Genomic DNA, 18,261 nt, shown 5'->3' with positions numbered 1-18,261 from the left:
CGATACTATATGTGAACTGATTGCCCCCCATCTATCTTCTGAGCTCGTGCTACTAGGTGACCTAAACTGGGACATGCTTAACACCCCGGCCATCCTACAAACTAAGCTTGATGCCCTCAATCTCACACAAATTATCAATGAACCTACCAGGTACAACCACAAATCAGTAAACACTGGCACCCTGGCACCCTCATAGATAATTCGCCCTCCAAATACACCTCTGCTGTTTTCAATCAAGATCTCAGCGATCACTGCCTCATTGCCTGCATCCGTAATGGGTCTGCGACCAAACGACCACCCCTCATCACTGTCAAACGCTCCCTGAAACACTTCTGCAAGTAGGCCTTTCTAATCGACCTGGCTGGGGTATCCTGGAATGACATTGACCTCATCCCGTCAGTAGATGATGCCTGGCTATTCTTTAAAAGTGCCTTCCTCACCATCTTAAATAAGCATGCCCCTCTCAAAAAATGTAGAACTAGGAATAGATATAGTCCTTGGTTCACGCCAGACCTGTCTGCCCTTGACCAGCACAAAAACATCCTGTGGCGTTCTGCATTAGCATCGTATAGCCCCCGTGATATGCAACTTTTCAGGGAAGTTAGGAACAAATATACACAGGCAGTTAGAAAAGCTAAGGCAAGCTTTTTCAAACAGAAATTTGCATCCTGTAGTACTAACTCATGGAGAATAAGAGCACCTCCTCCCAGCTGCCCACTGCTCTGAGAATAGGAAACACTGTCACCACCGATAAATCCACTATAATTGAGAATTTCAATAAGCATTTCTCTACGGCTGGCCATGCTTTCCACATGGCTACCCCTACCCCGGTCAACTGCCAGGCACCCTCCACAGAAACTCGCCAAAGCCCCCACCATCTCCTTTACCCAAATCCAGATAGCCGATGTTCTGAAAGAACTGCAAAATCTGGACGCCTACAAATCAGCCGGGCTAGACAATCGGGACCCTTTCATTCTAAAATGATCTGCCGAAATGGTTGCAACCCCTATTACTAGCCTGTTCAACCTCTCTTTCGTATCATCTGAGATTCCCAAAGATTGGAAAGCTGCCGCGGTCATCCCCCTCTTCAAAGGGGTGACACTCTAGACCCAAACTGCTACAGACCTATATCTATCCTACCCTGTCTTTCTAAGGTCTTCGAAAGCCAAGTTAACAAACAGATTACTGACCATTTCGAATCCCACCATACCTTCTCCGCTATGCAATCTGGTTTCAGAGCTGGTCATGGGTGCACCTCAAGGTTTAAGGTTCTAAACGACATCATAACCGCCATCGATAACAGACATTACTGTGCAGCCGTATTCATCGACCTGGCCAAGGCTTTCGACTCTGTCAATCACAACATTCTTGTTGGCAGACTCGACAGCCTTGGTTTCTCAATTGATTGCCTTGCCTGGTTGATTCTCTGATCCACCTCTACGCAGACAACACCATTCTGTATACTTCTGGCCCCTCCTTGGACACTGTGTTAACTAACCTCCAGACGAGCTTCAATGCCATACAACTCTCCTTCCGTGGCCTACAACTGCCCTTAAACACAAGTAAAACTAAATGCATGCTTTTCAGTCGATCGCTGCCCGCACCTGCTCGCCCGTCCAGCATCACTACTCTGGACGGCTCTGACTTAGAATACGTGGACAACTACAAATACCTGGGTGTCTGGTTAGACTGTAAACTCTCTTTCCAGACTCACATTAAGCATCTCCAATCCAAAATTAAATCTAGAATTGGCTTCCTATATCGCAACAAAGCATGATTCACTCATGCTGCCAAACATACCCTCGTAAAACTGACCATCCTACCGATCCTCGACTTCGGTGATGTCATCTATAAAATAGTCTCCAACACTCTACTCAACAAACTGGATGCAGTCTATCACAGTGCCATCCGTTTTGTCACCAAAGCCCCATACACTACCCACCATTGCGACCTGTACGCTCTCGTTGGTTGGCCCTCGCTTCATACTCGTCGCCAAACCCACTGGCTACAGGTTATCTACAAGTCTCTGCTAGGTAAAGCCCCGCCTTATCTCAGCTCACTGGTCACCATAGCAGCCCCCACTCGTAGCACGCGCTCCAGCAGGTATATCTCACTGGTCACCCCCAAAGCCAATTCCTCCTTTGGTCGTCTTTCCTTCCAGTTCTCTGCTGCCCATGACTGGAATGAATTGCAAAAATCTCTGAAGCTGAAGACTCACATCTCCCTCACTAGCTTTAAGCACCAGCTGTCAGAGCAGTTTACAGATCACTGCACCTGTACTTAGCCTATCTGTAAACAGCCCATCTATCTACCTACCTCATCCCCATACTGGTATTTGTTTATTTATTTATTTAGCTCCTTTGCACCCCAGTATCTCTACCTGCACATTCATCTTCTGCCGATCTATGATTCCGGTGTTTAATTGCTATATTGTAATTACTTCGCCACCATGGCCTATTTATTTCCTTAACTTACCTCATTTGCACTCACTGTATATAGACTTTTTGTTTTCTTTTGTTCTACTGTATTATTGACTGTATGTTTTGTTTATTCCATGTGTAACTCTGTGTTGTATGTGTCGAATTGCTACGCTTTATCTTGGCCAGGTCGCAGTTGCAAATGAGAACTTGTTCTCAACTAGCCTACCTGGTTAAATAAAGGTGAAATAAAATTCTAATTAAAATAAATTACATTTCATATTAGCAGAGAACGCTATAATGGAGCCATAATGTTTAGGCCGTTCATTCACATCACATAAAAGCAAATCAAATGATAGAGGTCAGAGCTGCAAATGCTTGCTACTAACGTTCATGTACAGTTAGTTAACATTGAAGTGTGAATGGGTCTAAGTGGTTTTGATATGACTGTATAATCTAAGTGTGATGATCATTTGTCGGCCCGCTGATGACATGGGTCATTTAGAGGCTGATTTCCCGTGTCAGAGAGTTACAACATTAGCTAAGTCAAATAAGAGAGGAAGGATAGGGACAATTAAACATTCAACACCTTTGTTCCTATTGCCTTCGAACGAGGACAGTGTAAAAAAAAAGGTGAGAGAGCGAAGGAAAGAGAGAAAAAGTAAATTAGAGAGAGCGAGGAAGAGAGAAAGAGAGAGAGAGTTTTCAGAGATCTGTGTTCGTCTTGAAAGTGAATAAAGAGAAATATCTTCTTTTCTAACGTTCAGACAAACATAAAATCAACAAATAAACAAGAAGCTTGCTGAGAAGACAAACGGCAACAAGGGAAAGGGATTTGGAAGATCTCAAACACAATGTAGGAACTAATGATGAGGACCCAATGTTTTGTGAACCACGCTGAGTAACCTTGCCTGAAACCTAGAGACTTAAGGTAGCTCCCCAAACTCAGCAGGTTAACGCAGTCTTGTGGAACACAGGAGACCTGGGTCTTAGTATTTATAGATATCCTGAGAATATGAACAGCTATTTCATTATCAACTCATTGCAGAGTGTAAAGTATTAGAGCAATTAAATGTGACATTCAAACAACCCTGAACTGAGGCTCTGACAACAACGCCTCTAATTTGTTCAGATGTGGGATCCATTTTACTGGCTGTTTCGAAGTGTTAGCATACCTGTCAGTCTAAAGACCCTAATGTGTGTGTGAGTGCGTGTGTGTCTGTCTGTCCTCTCTCTTTCTCCATCCCCCTAACTTCCTCCCTCCCCCTCTCTTCCTCCTTCCCCGTCTCTTCCTCCCTCCGTCTCTCTTTCCTTCTCAGCATTATAACACATCAATATCCCAGTGGAGACTCATTGATCTTCATAAGGAGTTTTTAAATAATAGCATAATACAGTGCATTCTGAAAGTATTGAGACCTCTTGACTTATTCCACATTTTGTTACGTTACAGCCTTATTCTAAAATTGATAAAATTGAAAAGAATCCTCATCAATCGACACACAATTCCCCACAATGACAAAGAAAAAACAGGTTTTTAGATATTTAAACAAACCTAAAATAACTTATTTACTCTTTGCTATGAGACTCGAAATTGAGCGCAGGTGAATCCTGTTTCCATTGATCAACCGTGAGATGTTTCTACAACTTGATTGGAGTCCACCTGCGGTAAATTCAATTGATTTGACATGATTTGGAAAGGCACGTACATTTGAGGTCGGAAGTTTACATACACCTTAGCCAAATACATTTAAATTCACTTTTTCACAATTCCTGACATTTAATCCTAGTAAAAATTCTCTGTCTTAGGTCAGTTAGGATCACCACTTTATTTTAAGAATGTGAAATGTCAGAATAATAGTAGAGAGAATGATTTATGATTCATTTGAGCTTTTATTTCTTTCATCACATTCCCAGTGTGTCAGAATGTCACGTTCACTGTCTTCAAACTCCCTGTCATAGATGAGCCAAGGAGCAGCGTGCATGTACTTCCACATCTTTAATAAAGTGAAACCTTCACAAAAAAACAGGTAAACAGAAACCGACCGTGACTCATCTGTGGCGCACACAAACACACACAGAAAATAAATAATGACCCACAACATTAGGTGGGAAAAAGTCTGCCTAAGTATGATTCCCAATCAGAGACAACGATAGACTGCTGCCTCTGATTGGGAACCACACTCGGCCAAAAACAAAGAAATAGAAAACATAGAATGCCCACCCAAATCACACTCTGACCTAACCAAATAGAGAACTAAAGCGGCTCTCTAAGGTCAGGGCGTGACACAGAAGTTTACATACATTCAATTAGTATTTGGTTGCATTGTCTTCAAATTGTTTAACTTGGGTCAAACGTTTTGGGAAGCCTTCCACAAGCTTCTCACAATAAGTTGGGTGAATTTTGTCCCATTCCTCCTGACAGAGCTGGTGTAACTGCGTCAGGTTTGTAGGCCTCTTTGCTCGCACACGCCTTTTCAGTTCTGCCCACAAATTTTCTATAGGTTTGAGGTCAGGGCTTTGTGATGGCCACTCCAATACCTTGACTTTGTTGTCCTTAAGCCATTTTGCCACAACTTTGGAAGTATGCTTGGGTTCATTGCCCATTTGGAAGACCCATTCGCAACCAAGCTTGAACTTCCTGACTGATGTCTTGAGATGTTGCTTCAATACATCCACATAATTTCCCTCCCTCTTGATGACATCTATTTTGTGAAGTGCACCAGTCCCTCCTGCAGCAAAGCACCCCCACAACATGATGCTGCCAACCCCGTGCTTCACGGTTGGGATGGTGTTCGTCAGCTTGCAAGCCTCCCCCTTTTTCCTCCAAACATAACGATGGTCATTATGGCCAAACAGTTCTATTTTTGTTTCATCAGACCAGAGGACATTTCTCCAAAAAGTACGATCTTTGTCCCCATGTGCATTTACAAACCGTAGTCTTGCTTTTTTATGGCGGTTTTGAAGCAGTGGCTTCTTCCTTGCTGAGCGGCCTTTCGGGTTATATAGGACTTGTTTCACTGTGGATATAGATACTTTTGTACCTGTTTCTACCAGCATCTTCACAAGGTTCTTTATTATTGTTCTGGGATTGATTTGCACTTTTCGCACCAAAGTACGTTCATCTCTAGGTGTCACGTTCTGACCTTTATTTCCTTTGTTTTGTATTTATTTAGTATGGTCAGAGCGTGAGTTGGGTGGGCAGTCTATGTTTGATTTTCTATGATTTGGGATTTCTATGTTTCGGCCTGGTATGGTTCTCAATCAGACGCAGGTGTCATTAGTTGTCTCTGATTGAGAATCATACTTAGGTAGCCTGGGTTGCACTGTTTGTTGGTGGGTGATTGTCTATGTTAGTGGCTTGTGTTCAGCACAGGTCTCATTTTGTAGCTTCACGGTCATCATTGATTTATTGTTTTTGTTACTCTTTTGTATAGTGTTGCAGTGTTCAGTGTTCTCTTTATTAAACTTCACTATGAACACATACCACGCCGCATATTGGTCCTCTGATCCTTCTCGCCTCTCCTCTTCAGATGAACACTAGGAGACACTAGGAGACAGAACGCGTCTCCTTCCTGAGCAGTATGACGGCTGCGTGGTTATACTTGTGTACTATTGTTTGTACAGATGAACGTAGTAGTTTCAAGTGTTTGGAAATTGCTCCCAAGGATGAACCAGACTTGTGGAGGTCTACCATTTTTTTCTGAGGTCTTGGCTGATTTCTTTTCATTTTCCCATGATGTCAAGCAAAGAGGCACTGAGTTTGAAGATATGCCTTGAAATACATCCACAGGTACACCTCCAATTGACTCAAATTATGTCAATTAGCCTATCAGAAGCTTCTAAAGCCATGACATTATTTTCTGGAATTTTACAAGCTGTTTAAAGGCATAGTCAACTTAGTGTATGTAAACTTCTGACTCACTGGAATTGTGATACATTGAATTATAAGTGAAATAATCTGTCTGTCAACAATTCTTGGAAAAATGACTTGTGTCATGCACAAAGTAGATGTCCTAACCAACTTGCCAAAACTATAGTTTGTGAACAAGAAATTTGTGGAGTGGTTGAAAAACTAGTTTTAATGACTCCAACCTAAGTGTGTGTTAACATCCGACTTCAACTGCACCTGTCTATATAAGGTCCCACAGTTGACAGTGCATGTCAGAGCAGAAACCAAGCCATGAGGTCGAAGACATTGTCCATAGATCTCCGAGACATGATTGTGTCGAGGCACAGATCTGGGGAAGGGTACCAAAAAATGTCTGCAGCATTGAAGGTCCCCAAGAACACAGTGGCCTTCATTATTCTGAAATGGAAGAAGTTTGGAACCACCAAGAATCTTTCTAGAGCTGGCTGCCCAGTCAAACTGAGCAATCAGAGGAGAAGGGCCTTGGTCAGGGAGGTGACCAAGAACCCAATGGTCACTCTGACAGAGCTCGAGAATTCCTCTGTGGAGATGGGAAAACCTTCCAGAAGGACAACCATCTCTGCAACACTCCACCAATCCCCCAATCAGGCCTTGATGGTAGTGTGGCCAGATGGAAGCCACTCCTCAGTAAAAGGCACATGACAGCCCACTTGGAGTTTGCCAAAGGCACCTAAAGAACTGTGAGACCATGAGAAACAAGATTCTCTGGTCTGATGAAACCAAGATTGAACTCTTTGACCTGAATGCCAAGCGTCACGTCTGGAGGAAACCTGGCACCATCCCTACGGTGAAGCAAGATGGTGGAAGCTGGTGGAAGGGGATGTTTGGTGGAAGGGGATGTTTTTCAGTGGCAGGGACTGGGAGACTAGTCAGGATTGAGGGAAAGACGAACGGTACAGAGAGATCCTTGATGAAAACCTGCTCTGAATATCCTTGAGTGGCACAGCCAGAGCCCGGACTTGAAAATACGCTACCCACCCAACCTGACAGAGCTTGAGAGGATCTGCAGAAAATAATGGGAAAAACTCCCCAAATACAGGTGTGCCAAAAGCCTGTAGCGTCATACCCAAGAAGACTCAAGGCTGTAATCGCTGCCAAAGGTGCTTCAACAAAGTACTGATTAAAGGGTCTGAATACTTATGTAAATGTGATATTTCAGTTATTTATTTTTATACATTTGCTCAACCTTCAGAAAATCAGTTTTTACTTTGTCATTATGGGTTATTGTGTGTAGATTGAGGGGATTTTTAAAAATCCATTTTAAAATAAGGCTGTAACAACAAAATGTGGAAAAAGTCAATACTTTTTAATGCACTAAACATGCTTACAGGCATTTAAAAAATTATATATGTTAGTATTGATCACAGATAAAGCTAAATGTCCATGCAATGCTTTACAAACTCAGACCTAATTGAAAGATAACTGTGTCTGTAAACAATAAAATAATGTCTGTCAATGCTGAAAACTCAGAAGGGTGGGAGGTCAAAATATCCCCCAAAAAACACAAATAGTGGTACTCATGAATTCTTTGTTTGTTTTTTGACTACTGTGTCCTCGATGTGTCAAGGAAGAAAAATCTGCCTTGATGAAGCTGCCCTTAAATACTGTGAATATTTCTCTCGACACCTCGGAGGGATTTGGGGAGAAAAATCCTCGTTTTTCGAAACAGCGGGACGTTTCTGTGAACTTTTCCTTACCTCACATGTTGAACGTGTGTCTCAGAATATCTCTCTTATTTATTATTTTCTAATGTTCCTAGCACAATCCATTCTTGGCGCCAACCATCCAACCGCAAGTAAGCATGTTTTTGTGAATTCTAATGTCAGAGGCAAATAATTATCTTCCCAATTGACACATTTAATCAATTCATACAAAACACCCAAGAGAAAACAAACGACTAAAACACTCTTTCCCGCTTTGTTTCAAACTCTTCTTTCACAATTACTATCTTTTTTCTCTTTCTCTCTGGATCCCTCTCTCTCTCTTTCCCCCTGTCTCCCGCTCTCTCTCTCTAACTTCCCCCTGTCTCCCGCTCTCTCTCCCTAACTTTCTCCCTGTCTCCCGCTCTCTCTCTCTAACTTTCCCCCTGTCTCCCGCTCTCTCTCTAACTTTCCCCCTGTCTCCCGCTCTCTCTCTCTAACTTTCCCCCTGTCTCCCGCTCTCTCTCTCTCTTTCCCCCTGTCTCCTGCTCTCTCTCTAACTTTCCCCCTGTCTCCCGCTCTCTCTCTCTAACTTTCCCCCTGTCTCCCCCTCTCTCTCTCTAACTTTCCCCCTGTCTCCCGCTCTCTCTCTCTAACTTTCCCCTGTCTCCCGTCTCCCCCTGTCTCCCCCTCTCTCTCTCTAACTTTCCCCCTGTCTCCCGCTCTCTCTCTCTAACTTTCCCCCTGTCTCCCGCTCTCTCTCTAACTTTCCCCCTGTCTCCCGCTCTCTCTCTTCTGACCTGCGTTTCACTCCTCTCCCAGGCCCATATTAACAGTAACTGAATCTATACCTTCTTTGAAACTCTATTCACCATGGCCAGAAATAGAGCTAGTGAAATGCCTTCTGAAAGCATGCTTTAATCTTGCTGGAATGTCCGAGATTGCTTCCATATGTGCCGAAATGCACATCAAAGTTCCTGTCCTTCTCCTTGGTCCAAATAAATGGAAACTGACTCTCACTGTGGGTGTTCCCTAAAGGTACAGTGGTTAACCGTAGACATGTACACACACACACACACACACACACACACACACACACACACACACACACACACACACACACACACACACACACACACACACACACACACACACACACACACACACACACACACATACCCACCTACAAACACACACACAGACAGTGGTTAACAGTAGATCATAGACAGAACCAGTGATGTCAGCCTGACTTGAAAAGGAAGGGTCGGTCTGGCAAATGATTGTGGGATTTAAAATCTGCGAAATGCGCATTGGTCATTGCAATTGCATAGGCCTCACTGGCTGGTAGACTACAACTGCAATGCTTTTTGGGACATAAAAAAGTACTGTTAATTAGATTAATACATGGCTACTAGCAGTGGGTATTATATCTAGAGTTAGTGATCTAGCTAATGTGTTTTGAGTTTCCACTTACTCTGGTAGTGAATTATCCCCAAATAAATTATATTAGTAAAAAAAAAAAAATCTGGAAATTCTGGAGCCCTGTTTTAACAGTAAAATATAATAGCCTAACTTTCAACCCAAAATGCAAGACATTCACTTGATTAGGTTACAAATACAATATTTTGAACCACAACATGAAGCAACTTATTTCTTGAATACCATTTCAGTAGTCTATTACACTTTTCAATAAAGCACTGAATGACTTTAAGATGATGGGCCTACTCATTTTTTCTATTGCGTGACGGCGCACATTTCTTGGGTGCGACCAAATCATGGGTTGATCCTACCAACTGAAAAACGTAGTGGCACCAGTGCCACCAGGGTAGAATGTAATTCTGGAGGGGAGCCCTGCCATGGGTGTCCCTGAAATGGCACCCTAATCCCTACATAGAGAACTACTTTTGTCCAAAACATATACAGAGTAGGCTGCCTGTAACAATGTGTCCTGAGAGTAGAGAAGCAAGTTCAGAGACTGAGTGTTTTAATAAATAAATGGAACATAACAAGACCCTCGAACAACGCACAGAGATGAAACTGAAACAGACACAATAACGAAGGTAATCAGGGAAGTGATGGAGTCCAGGTGAATCTGATGACACGCAGGTGCTCATAACGATGGTGACAGGTGTGCACCATAATGAGCAGCCTGGTGACCTAGGGGCCGGAGAGGGAGCACACGTGACACTGCCATTTCAGACACACCTATCAAGATCACCAGATGTGCTATATGTTAACCTGTCAGTCAGCCCTTCACAGTCATAGCTAATTAAACAACAGGCCACACACACACGCGCACATTAAAGCATAACTCACGCCCACACACTCCCATTGAGTGAGCTGTTTGTTTATCTAAATGCTGATACAGTATTTCTCTCTGTGACCTTTTGAGCTCATCATAGTCACAAACACAATGCAAAATAACACGAAAGATCCATATGACATCTTGACATTTAGGTACTACAACTAGGGACGCACCATATATCGGTAAGCATATCGGAATCGGACGATATTAGCTAAAAATGCCAAAATCGTCCCGATGTCTAGTTTAACGCCAATCTGCAAAACCGATGTCAAAGCTGATGTGCCACCTATATAACATAGATAGATGACGTAATGACGTAACCTAGCCCACAATGTCTGCTGTGTGGACCTATTTTGAAGTTTCAAAGGAAGATAACAAAAAGGCCACACGCATGCAGCTATTATTTACCAAGGAGGGAAGAAAGAGAAAACTTTCAATACCACAAACCTAATTACTCATTTGAAAGTGCATCACCCCTAGACGTTCAGCAACTACTTAGAACAAAAGCTGAAACTAAGGGCACACTTCCAACTACTAAACAAGTTCAAGTAACCAAATTTCCAAAACTATAGTTGTTAACAAGAAATTTGTGGAGTGGTTGAAAAACTACTTTTAATGACTCCAACCTAAGTGTATGTAAACTTCCGACTTCAACTGTACATATTACCTCAATTAAAATTAATTAAATTGTTTGTTTTCCGGTGTCTGTTCTGCTAGCTAGTTAGCAGTCGACGCATGACAATATTGTTCCCTGTTTATTTAGTTTAAAATATTACAATCAAAATGCAGATCTGCAATGTGTGCAGTGGAGAGACACCCAAATACCGATGTCCGGCCTGTAGAATCAGATACTGCTCTCTCAGTTGTTACAAGACCCACAAGGCCAATGATACCTGCCAGCCCCTAAAACAGTCAGTCCCTCCCCCCGTTCAAGACCTAAATGGAGCATACAGCAATGCAGAGGATCCCTGGACCGTTGAAGATCTCCTTGATGATGACCAGACAGATAAAGTACCACTTCAGAGGCTACGGCGATTAGGCAAGTCGGAGGAGCTGAGAGAGCTGCTCCGAAACCCACATCTCCGTCAGCTGATGAGCTCTTTGGACGCGGCCGACAGCAAAGCAGACGCCATTAAGACCGCAATGCAAGAGCCTCTGTTTGTTGAGCTTTCAGATCAATGCTTGCAGATTGTTGAGAAAAACTATTAAAAATGTACTTGCAGACAGAGCTGAGCAGAATACAAAAAATAATAATAATAATTGTTTGTTTTCCTCATCAATCTACACACAATACCCCATAGTGACAAAGCAAAAAACATAAATATATATTCTTTGCTAATTTGTAATAAAAATGAACTGAAATATCACATTTACATAAGCATTCAGACCCTTTACTCTGTACCTTGTTGAATCACCTTTGGCAGTGACTACAGTCTTGAGTCTTCTTGGGTATGATGCTACAAGCTTGGCACACCTGTATTTGGGGAGTTTCTCCCATTCTTCTCTGCAGATCCTCTCAAGCTCTGTCGGGTTGTATGGGGAGCGTTGTGGCACAGCTAATTTCTTGTCTCTTCAGAGATGTATGATTGGGTTCGGGCTCTGGCTGGGCCATTCAAGGACATTCAGAGACTTGTTCCGAATCCACTCCTGCGTTGTCTTGGCTGTGTGCTTAGGGTTATTGTGCCGTTGGAAGGTGAACCTTTGCCCCAGTCTGAGGTCCTGAGCACTCTGGAGCAGGTTTTCATCAAGGATCTCTTTGCTCTGTTCATCTTTCCCTTGATCCTGACTAATCTATCAGTCCCTGCCGCTTGGCATTCAGGCCATAGAGTTCAATCTTGGTTTCATCAGACCAGAAAATCTTGTTTCTCATGGTCTGAGAGTCTTTAGGTGCCTTTTGACAAACTCCAAGCGGGCTGTCATGTGCCTTTTTACTGAGGAGTGGCTTCCATCTGGCCACTCTACAATACAAGCCTGATTGGTGAAGTTCTACAGAGATGGTTGTCCTTCTGGAAGGTTCTCCCATCTCCACAGCGGAACTCTGGAGCTCTGTCAGAGTGACCATCAGGTTGCTCCTGGCCACCTGTGATTTTAAAGGGGAGGTACGTTCCACCACGTGTTGACACAGCTGGGTTTTTACGAGAGGAGCCAGGGTAGAGTAGGGACACAGGTTGGTGACAACTGGGGTTCAAGCTAATCTGTCACATTACGATTTGAAGAGTTAAAGGACAAGGCTTGCGTTCATCCCATAGCCCTACTAGTCCCCCCCTCCCCCAAAAATGAAACCAACTAATAGTGATTACACATTTAGTTCAGTTCAATAGGGTGTGTAGGCCTACTTACTGGTTCTTATTACAACAATGATAGTCCCACAACAAGCCAGACTCGAACTCTACTGATCGCAAGCAAGTCGGACCAAACAAGACTACAATGATGGTGATTTTGGATGTTAAGCTACATGTTCATCCTCAGGGTAGGCCTACGTTTTTGTTGGGAAGTGTAGTTCCATAAAACCAATCAGATATCCCATCCTGTCTTCACTTATTGGCCCTTAGAACTAACATCCACCGCTGAATACAAGACTTAGACATGGATTATACCACTCTATCACTCATGTTATGGTGTATGAGATCACATTGTATATCTCCCGAATGGCACCCTATTCCCTTTATAGTGCACTACTTATAACCAGGGTCCATAGGGAGTAGGGTGCCATTTGGGAAGCAGCCATTGAATAAATCACAACACACTGAGGGTTGGCAGTTCTGGTTTGACATGACTACTAAATTCTATTGCCCCACCAGGGGCAGTTAAGTTTAATTACCCACCCACGAGTGTCTCTGTTAGCAGCTTAGTGATTTGAGAAAGCAGCTTGGTAGGGTTCTACTTGGTTGTGACCCCTGAGCTAGCTCAAGGTCAACCCTTGGTATGCCCTCTGTGCACCTTTTGGACATGGTTATACAGGTCTTTCAAGAAGTCAGTGCTTGTATTTACTTTCTGTTATTCAAATAAAACATGTTACTTGGCGTGTGACTGCAAAGGGCCTTGAGGCCTATCCTTTAGATCTTAGCTGCAGTACAACCCAGACAGTTCTACCCAGAGCTTCTCTGTGTGTGTGTTTGTGTGTGTGTTTATGGGTGTGCGCGAGTCGGTGTGTGTGTGAGGAGGTAGCTATCACTCATACCAAGCAATTATACTTCTGTAATCGCTCAATTTCATATTTTCAATTCTAAAAGTCTCACATGGATATTCTTTTGTTAGGTTAATGATTAACAGATGTTGTAGTTAGGGATATATACTTTTTTCTACTGTATTATTGACTGTATGTATGTTTATTCCATGTGTAACCCTGTGTTGTTGTTTGTGTCGAACTGCTTTACTTTATCTTGGCCAGGTCGCAATTGTAAATGAGAACTTGTTCTCAACTTGCCTACCTGGTTAAATAAAGGTTAAATAAAATAAAATAAAAAATTCACCAATATGACATTTATTGGCCGATACCGATATCCAATATTTTCCTTGCCAACAAACCTGATACCAAAACCGATAACCGATATAAAAAATGCTAGTGGCTTTTATGCATTCCAGTACAGTTAAATAGTTGAAACACACACACACACACCAAAAAGTTATTTGGTTGGCATTTACGTATGTCCCCATTACCAGTAAAACATAATCAAAACCTATTTCTTTCACTTACTTGCTGTGCTGTTTTGTTCATTAGTTCAGTCGTTTCATTATCAACCAGGATTTCATCATACATGTCAAGCAGTGAAGTTTCAAATCAAATCAATTTGTATTTGTCACATGCGCTGACTACAACAGAAGTATAATTGCTTAGTGTGAGAAATAGCTACCTCCTCACACACACCGACTCGCACACCCCTAAACACACACACACACACACACACACACACACACACACACACACACACACACACACACACACACACACACACACACACACACACACACACACACACACACACATACAGAGAGATACTCTGGGAAGAACTGTCTTACAGTAAAATGCCTACTCACATGCCCTTAACCAATATTGCTTTAAGAGGAAAAAAAATTAAAAATGTTCAGTAAAAAATATAAAATAAAATTATCAAATAAACAGCAGCAGTAAAGTAACAAGCAAGGCTATATACAGGGGGTACTGGTACAGCGTCAATGTACCAGTACCAATCAATGTACCAGTACCAGTCAAGTCTTTTACACTGTTGAGACAAAATGGAGAGTTTGTAAACCACAAACTTCCTGGAGCTGTTCTGCTACAAGGGCACAAAAAAAAAAAGATTTTATGGATAGTGCACACGCAGATACACACACGCAGATACACACACGCAGATATACACACGCAGATATACACACGCAGATACACACACGCAGATATACACACGCAGATATACACACGCAGATACACACACGCAGATATACACACGCAGATATACACACGCAGATACACACACGCAGATACACACACGCAGATATACACATGCAGATATACACACGCAGATACACATGCAGATATACACACGCATATACACACACGCATATACACACACGCAGATACACACACGCAGATACACACACGCAGATACACAAACGCAGATACACACACGCAAATACACACACGCAGATACACGCAAATACACACACGCAGATACACACACGCAGATACACACACGCAGATACACACACGCAGATACACACACGCAAATACACACACGCAGACACTCACGCAAATACACACACGCAGATACACACACGTAGATACACACACGCAGATACACACACGCAGATACTCACGCAAATACACACATGCAGATACACACACGCAGATACACACACGCAGATACACACACGCAGATACACACATGCAAATACACACACGCAGATACTCACGCAAATACACACACGCAGATACACACACGCAAATATACACACGCAGATACACACACGCAGATACACACACACAGATACACACACACAGATACACACACACAGATACACACACGCAAATACACACACGCAGATACTCACACAAATACACACATGCAGATACACACACGCAAATACACACACGCAGATACACACACGCAGATACACACACGCAAATACACACACGCAGATACACACACGCTGATACACACACGCAGATACACACACGCAGATACACACACGCCCACAGTCTCGTTCAGCCGCCACCAGTTTTCCCTGGAGTTCTTGATTCCAGACGACTGACTGACTGACTGACTGTGTCCATCTGTGGTCTATCTCTTCCTCCAACATGTTTTTTTCTCTGTAAACGTGCCTTTCCTTACATAATGAGTACTAGTAATGAATGGAGCGGTCACGTTTATTAGGTTTAGTGGATGGATGGACAGACAGAGAACATCTGTCCATGGATCTGGTTTTCATCACAATGACCTTTTATAGGATGTCATACAACGCTAACACAGAGGTCACAGCCATCAGTCACAGTTATCTGACGGAACCATGGTGTTCTATACCTACGTTTTCCATTTCTATTTTATCAGTATTTTCAAAGTCGCATATGAACATCCAGTAACAGGGTACAAAAAGTGAACTAATGAAAGATAGATAAAACACACTGTTGAATGGACCAGAATAACCTTTTAACAGTAAGCTATACAAAATGACTTACTCACTAAATATTAGACCTATAATAAATAAAAGGAATATATGTTCTGAGAGATAATCAACCGGTAGATTCAAAGCAGAGAGAGTAATGAATAAGCCTGACAAAACCATGCTCATATGTGTGCTTTGCTTCAATCTTTGCCAAGATGCAGAGTGGTGAGGGCACTATTCTATTAATTTGCCTTTACTAGTAATAATGCACTGACTAAACATTACTGTGTCGTAACAGTTGTTTTTCAGCCCAATAATGCAAGCATCCTGCTAGCGTCATCTGCTAGCGCCATCCTGCTAGCGTCATCTGCTAGCTCCATCCTGCTAGCGTCATCTGCTAGCGCCATCCTGCTAGCGTCATCTGCTAGCGTCATCCTGTCATCAAAAATGTATCTTTTGAAACGCAGAGGCAGAATATAAGAAGAACCAGACAAAGGACCCGTTTGCCACAGTCCACGACACAGCAGAGCATGCTGGGTAAAAGGCTACGTCCCAAATGGCACCCTATTCCCTACATAATATACAGATGTAGGATATTGAGGATTTGAGCCATTTTACCACAGCAGGAAAATAATCCTGCCGAAAAAGGAAATGTGAATTATTATGTGGATTATAATTAATGGACATGTTTGTAGGGGTTGATACATTTTTCGTAAGGAAAATCAAGTCTGAAATATAAAAATGGAAATGATATACTTCAGATGCCTTTTTAAACCTAAAATACACTGTCACAGATCCCCCGGATCTTTCATTATGCACACCTGGCCCTTATTCCCACTGATTAGTACTTGTATAAGTGTGCCCTTTGGTTTCCCTTGGGTGGTCGATTATTGTTACTATGTCCATTGGTGTGTGTGAGTACCTGTGCTGTGTGTTTTGGCTTTCGTGCCATTGTGGATTGCGCAGATGATTACGGGTCTCATCCCATGTGATAATCATTGTAAGTGTGTGATTTATTCGAGGTACTCCTCGCTCTTTTGTTTTGGGTTTCTACCCTGTGTTTTGTTACGTGTTTGTTTGGTCTTTGTCCCCGTGCCTTTACATGGCACAACATTATTTTGGCTGAATAAAAATCCCTGTTACGCATTCCTGCGTCTGTCTCCCAAATCTCTTTATGCCATTGTGACATACACTACAAGTACATTTCCTGCAGGGCCCATAGGGCTCTGGTCAAAGGTAGTGCACTATATAAGGAATGGGGTGCCATTTGGAACGCATCCTAAGAGCGCCCCAGCCTCGGTCAGCCCAAGTATGACAAATACAGCTTTGGTTCAATACAAATTCAATTATTCACACTTCAGGCTTACTGCTGGATGTGAAAAAGATCATTGGTTTGTGTTCTCATGTCCATCCTTCATGGTATGGCACAATGACAACGCCTAAGGGGAACGTAAGGTCACAATCCATCACCCTGTACAGCAGAGAGAGGGAGGGGAAGGGTGAGAGGAAAGAGGGGGAGCCTGTGTGTGTCTGTGCGAGTGTGTGTGTGTGTTTACGTGTGCCTGTGTGTGTGCGTGTTTGCGTGTGTGTGTGCGTGTGTGTGTGTGTGTGTGTGTGTGTGTGTGTGTGTGTGTGTGCGTGCGTGCGTGCGTGCGTGCGTGCGTGCGTGTGTGTGTGTGTGTGTGTGTAGCTATGTGCTCCCCCAGCAGGGTCTGTGTACGGGAAATGAATATGATTAAATTACTATTGCATTTCAATACCCCTATAGTATAAGATAATGAATGGTATGTTTATGTCCTGTCCCCACTGAAGCATACAGTCATCGCAGAGGTTCAGAGGACCATTTATTAAACAGCAAAGCAACCTGTTCCAAGGCTGCTGGGCAACCCTGACCTTTGGTGCTTTGACGTTCTCTGTTGCTGAATTCCTCTGAAAAGAACATTGCATGTATTCACCCACAAACACACACATCACACTCTCTTTGTACTCATATTTTCTTCAAAGGATCACTGGAGAAGGGCACAGGTGTGTCAGCCTCTTTGAGTGATGTGACACTGGCTTTAATCCGTGGCACTGACCCACTGAAAGCATAGGACAGCTACACATGTAAGTGTACATAATATATAGGACAAAAGCATGGACAGATAAGTGTCTTTACGACAAAAGCAAAGCAAATGCAAAGTGTCCATAAATACATAGTAGATCTGTATACATACTGTAGGTTACGTAGAGCAGCATGATACACACGGAGAGCAGATCTCCACAGAACCAACATGAGACAAGTCATTTGTATTCTTTTGACAGCACAGGGTGCATCGGCTCTTGACTCATCATTCGAAGCTCTCTCTCCCAGTGTTAAAAGAGTTCTCA

At 42.9% G+C, this 18,261-nt stretch overlaps 2 protein-coding genes across 2 annotated transcripts in view; one reads left to right on the top strand and one right to left on the bottom strand.

Annotated features, from left to right (window-relative positions):
• Positions 1-18,261, bottom strand: part of LOC118373178 (retinoic acid receptor beta-like) — a 328,372-nt gene that overhangs the window by 289,426 nt on the left and 20,685 nt on the right. The gene's annotated exons all lie outside the window — the stretch shown is intronic.
• Positions 10,998-11,527, top strand: LOC118399067 (zinc finger HIT domain-containing protein 3-like). Its single transcript, XM_035794822.2, has one exon. The coding sequence runs from the start codon at positions 11,074-11,076 to the stop codon at positions 11,497-11,499; it is 426 nt and encodes a 141-aa protein (XP_035650715.1). The 5' UTR covers positions 10,998-11,073; the 3' UTR covers positions 11,500-11,527.

The sequence above is a fragment of the Oncorhynchus keta genome, chromosome 20 (assembly GCF_023373465.1).
Source record: "Oncorhynchus keta strain PuntledgeMale-10-30-2019 chromosome 20, Oket_V2, whole genome shotgun sequence".
NCBI lineage: Eukaryota > Metazoa > Chordata > Actinopteri > Salmoniformes > Salmonidae > Oncorhynchus > Oncorhynchus keta.
This window is presented reverse-complemented; position numbering and strand designations above follow the sequence as displayed.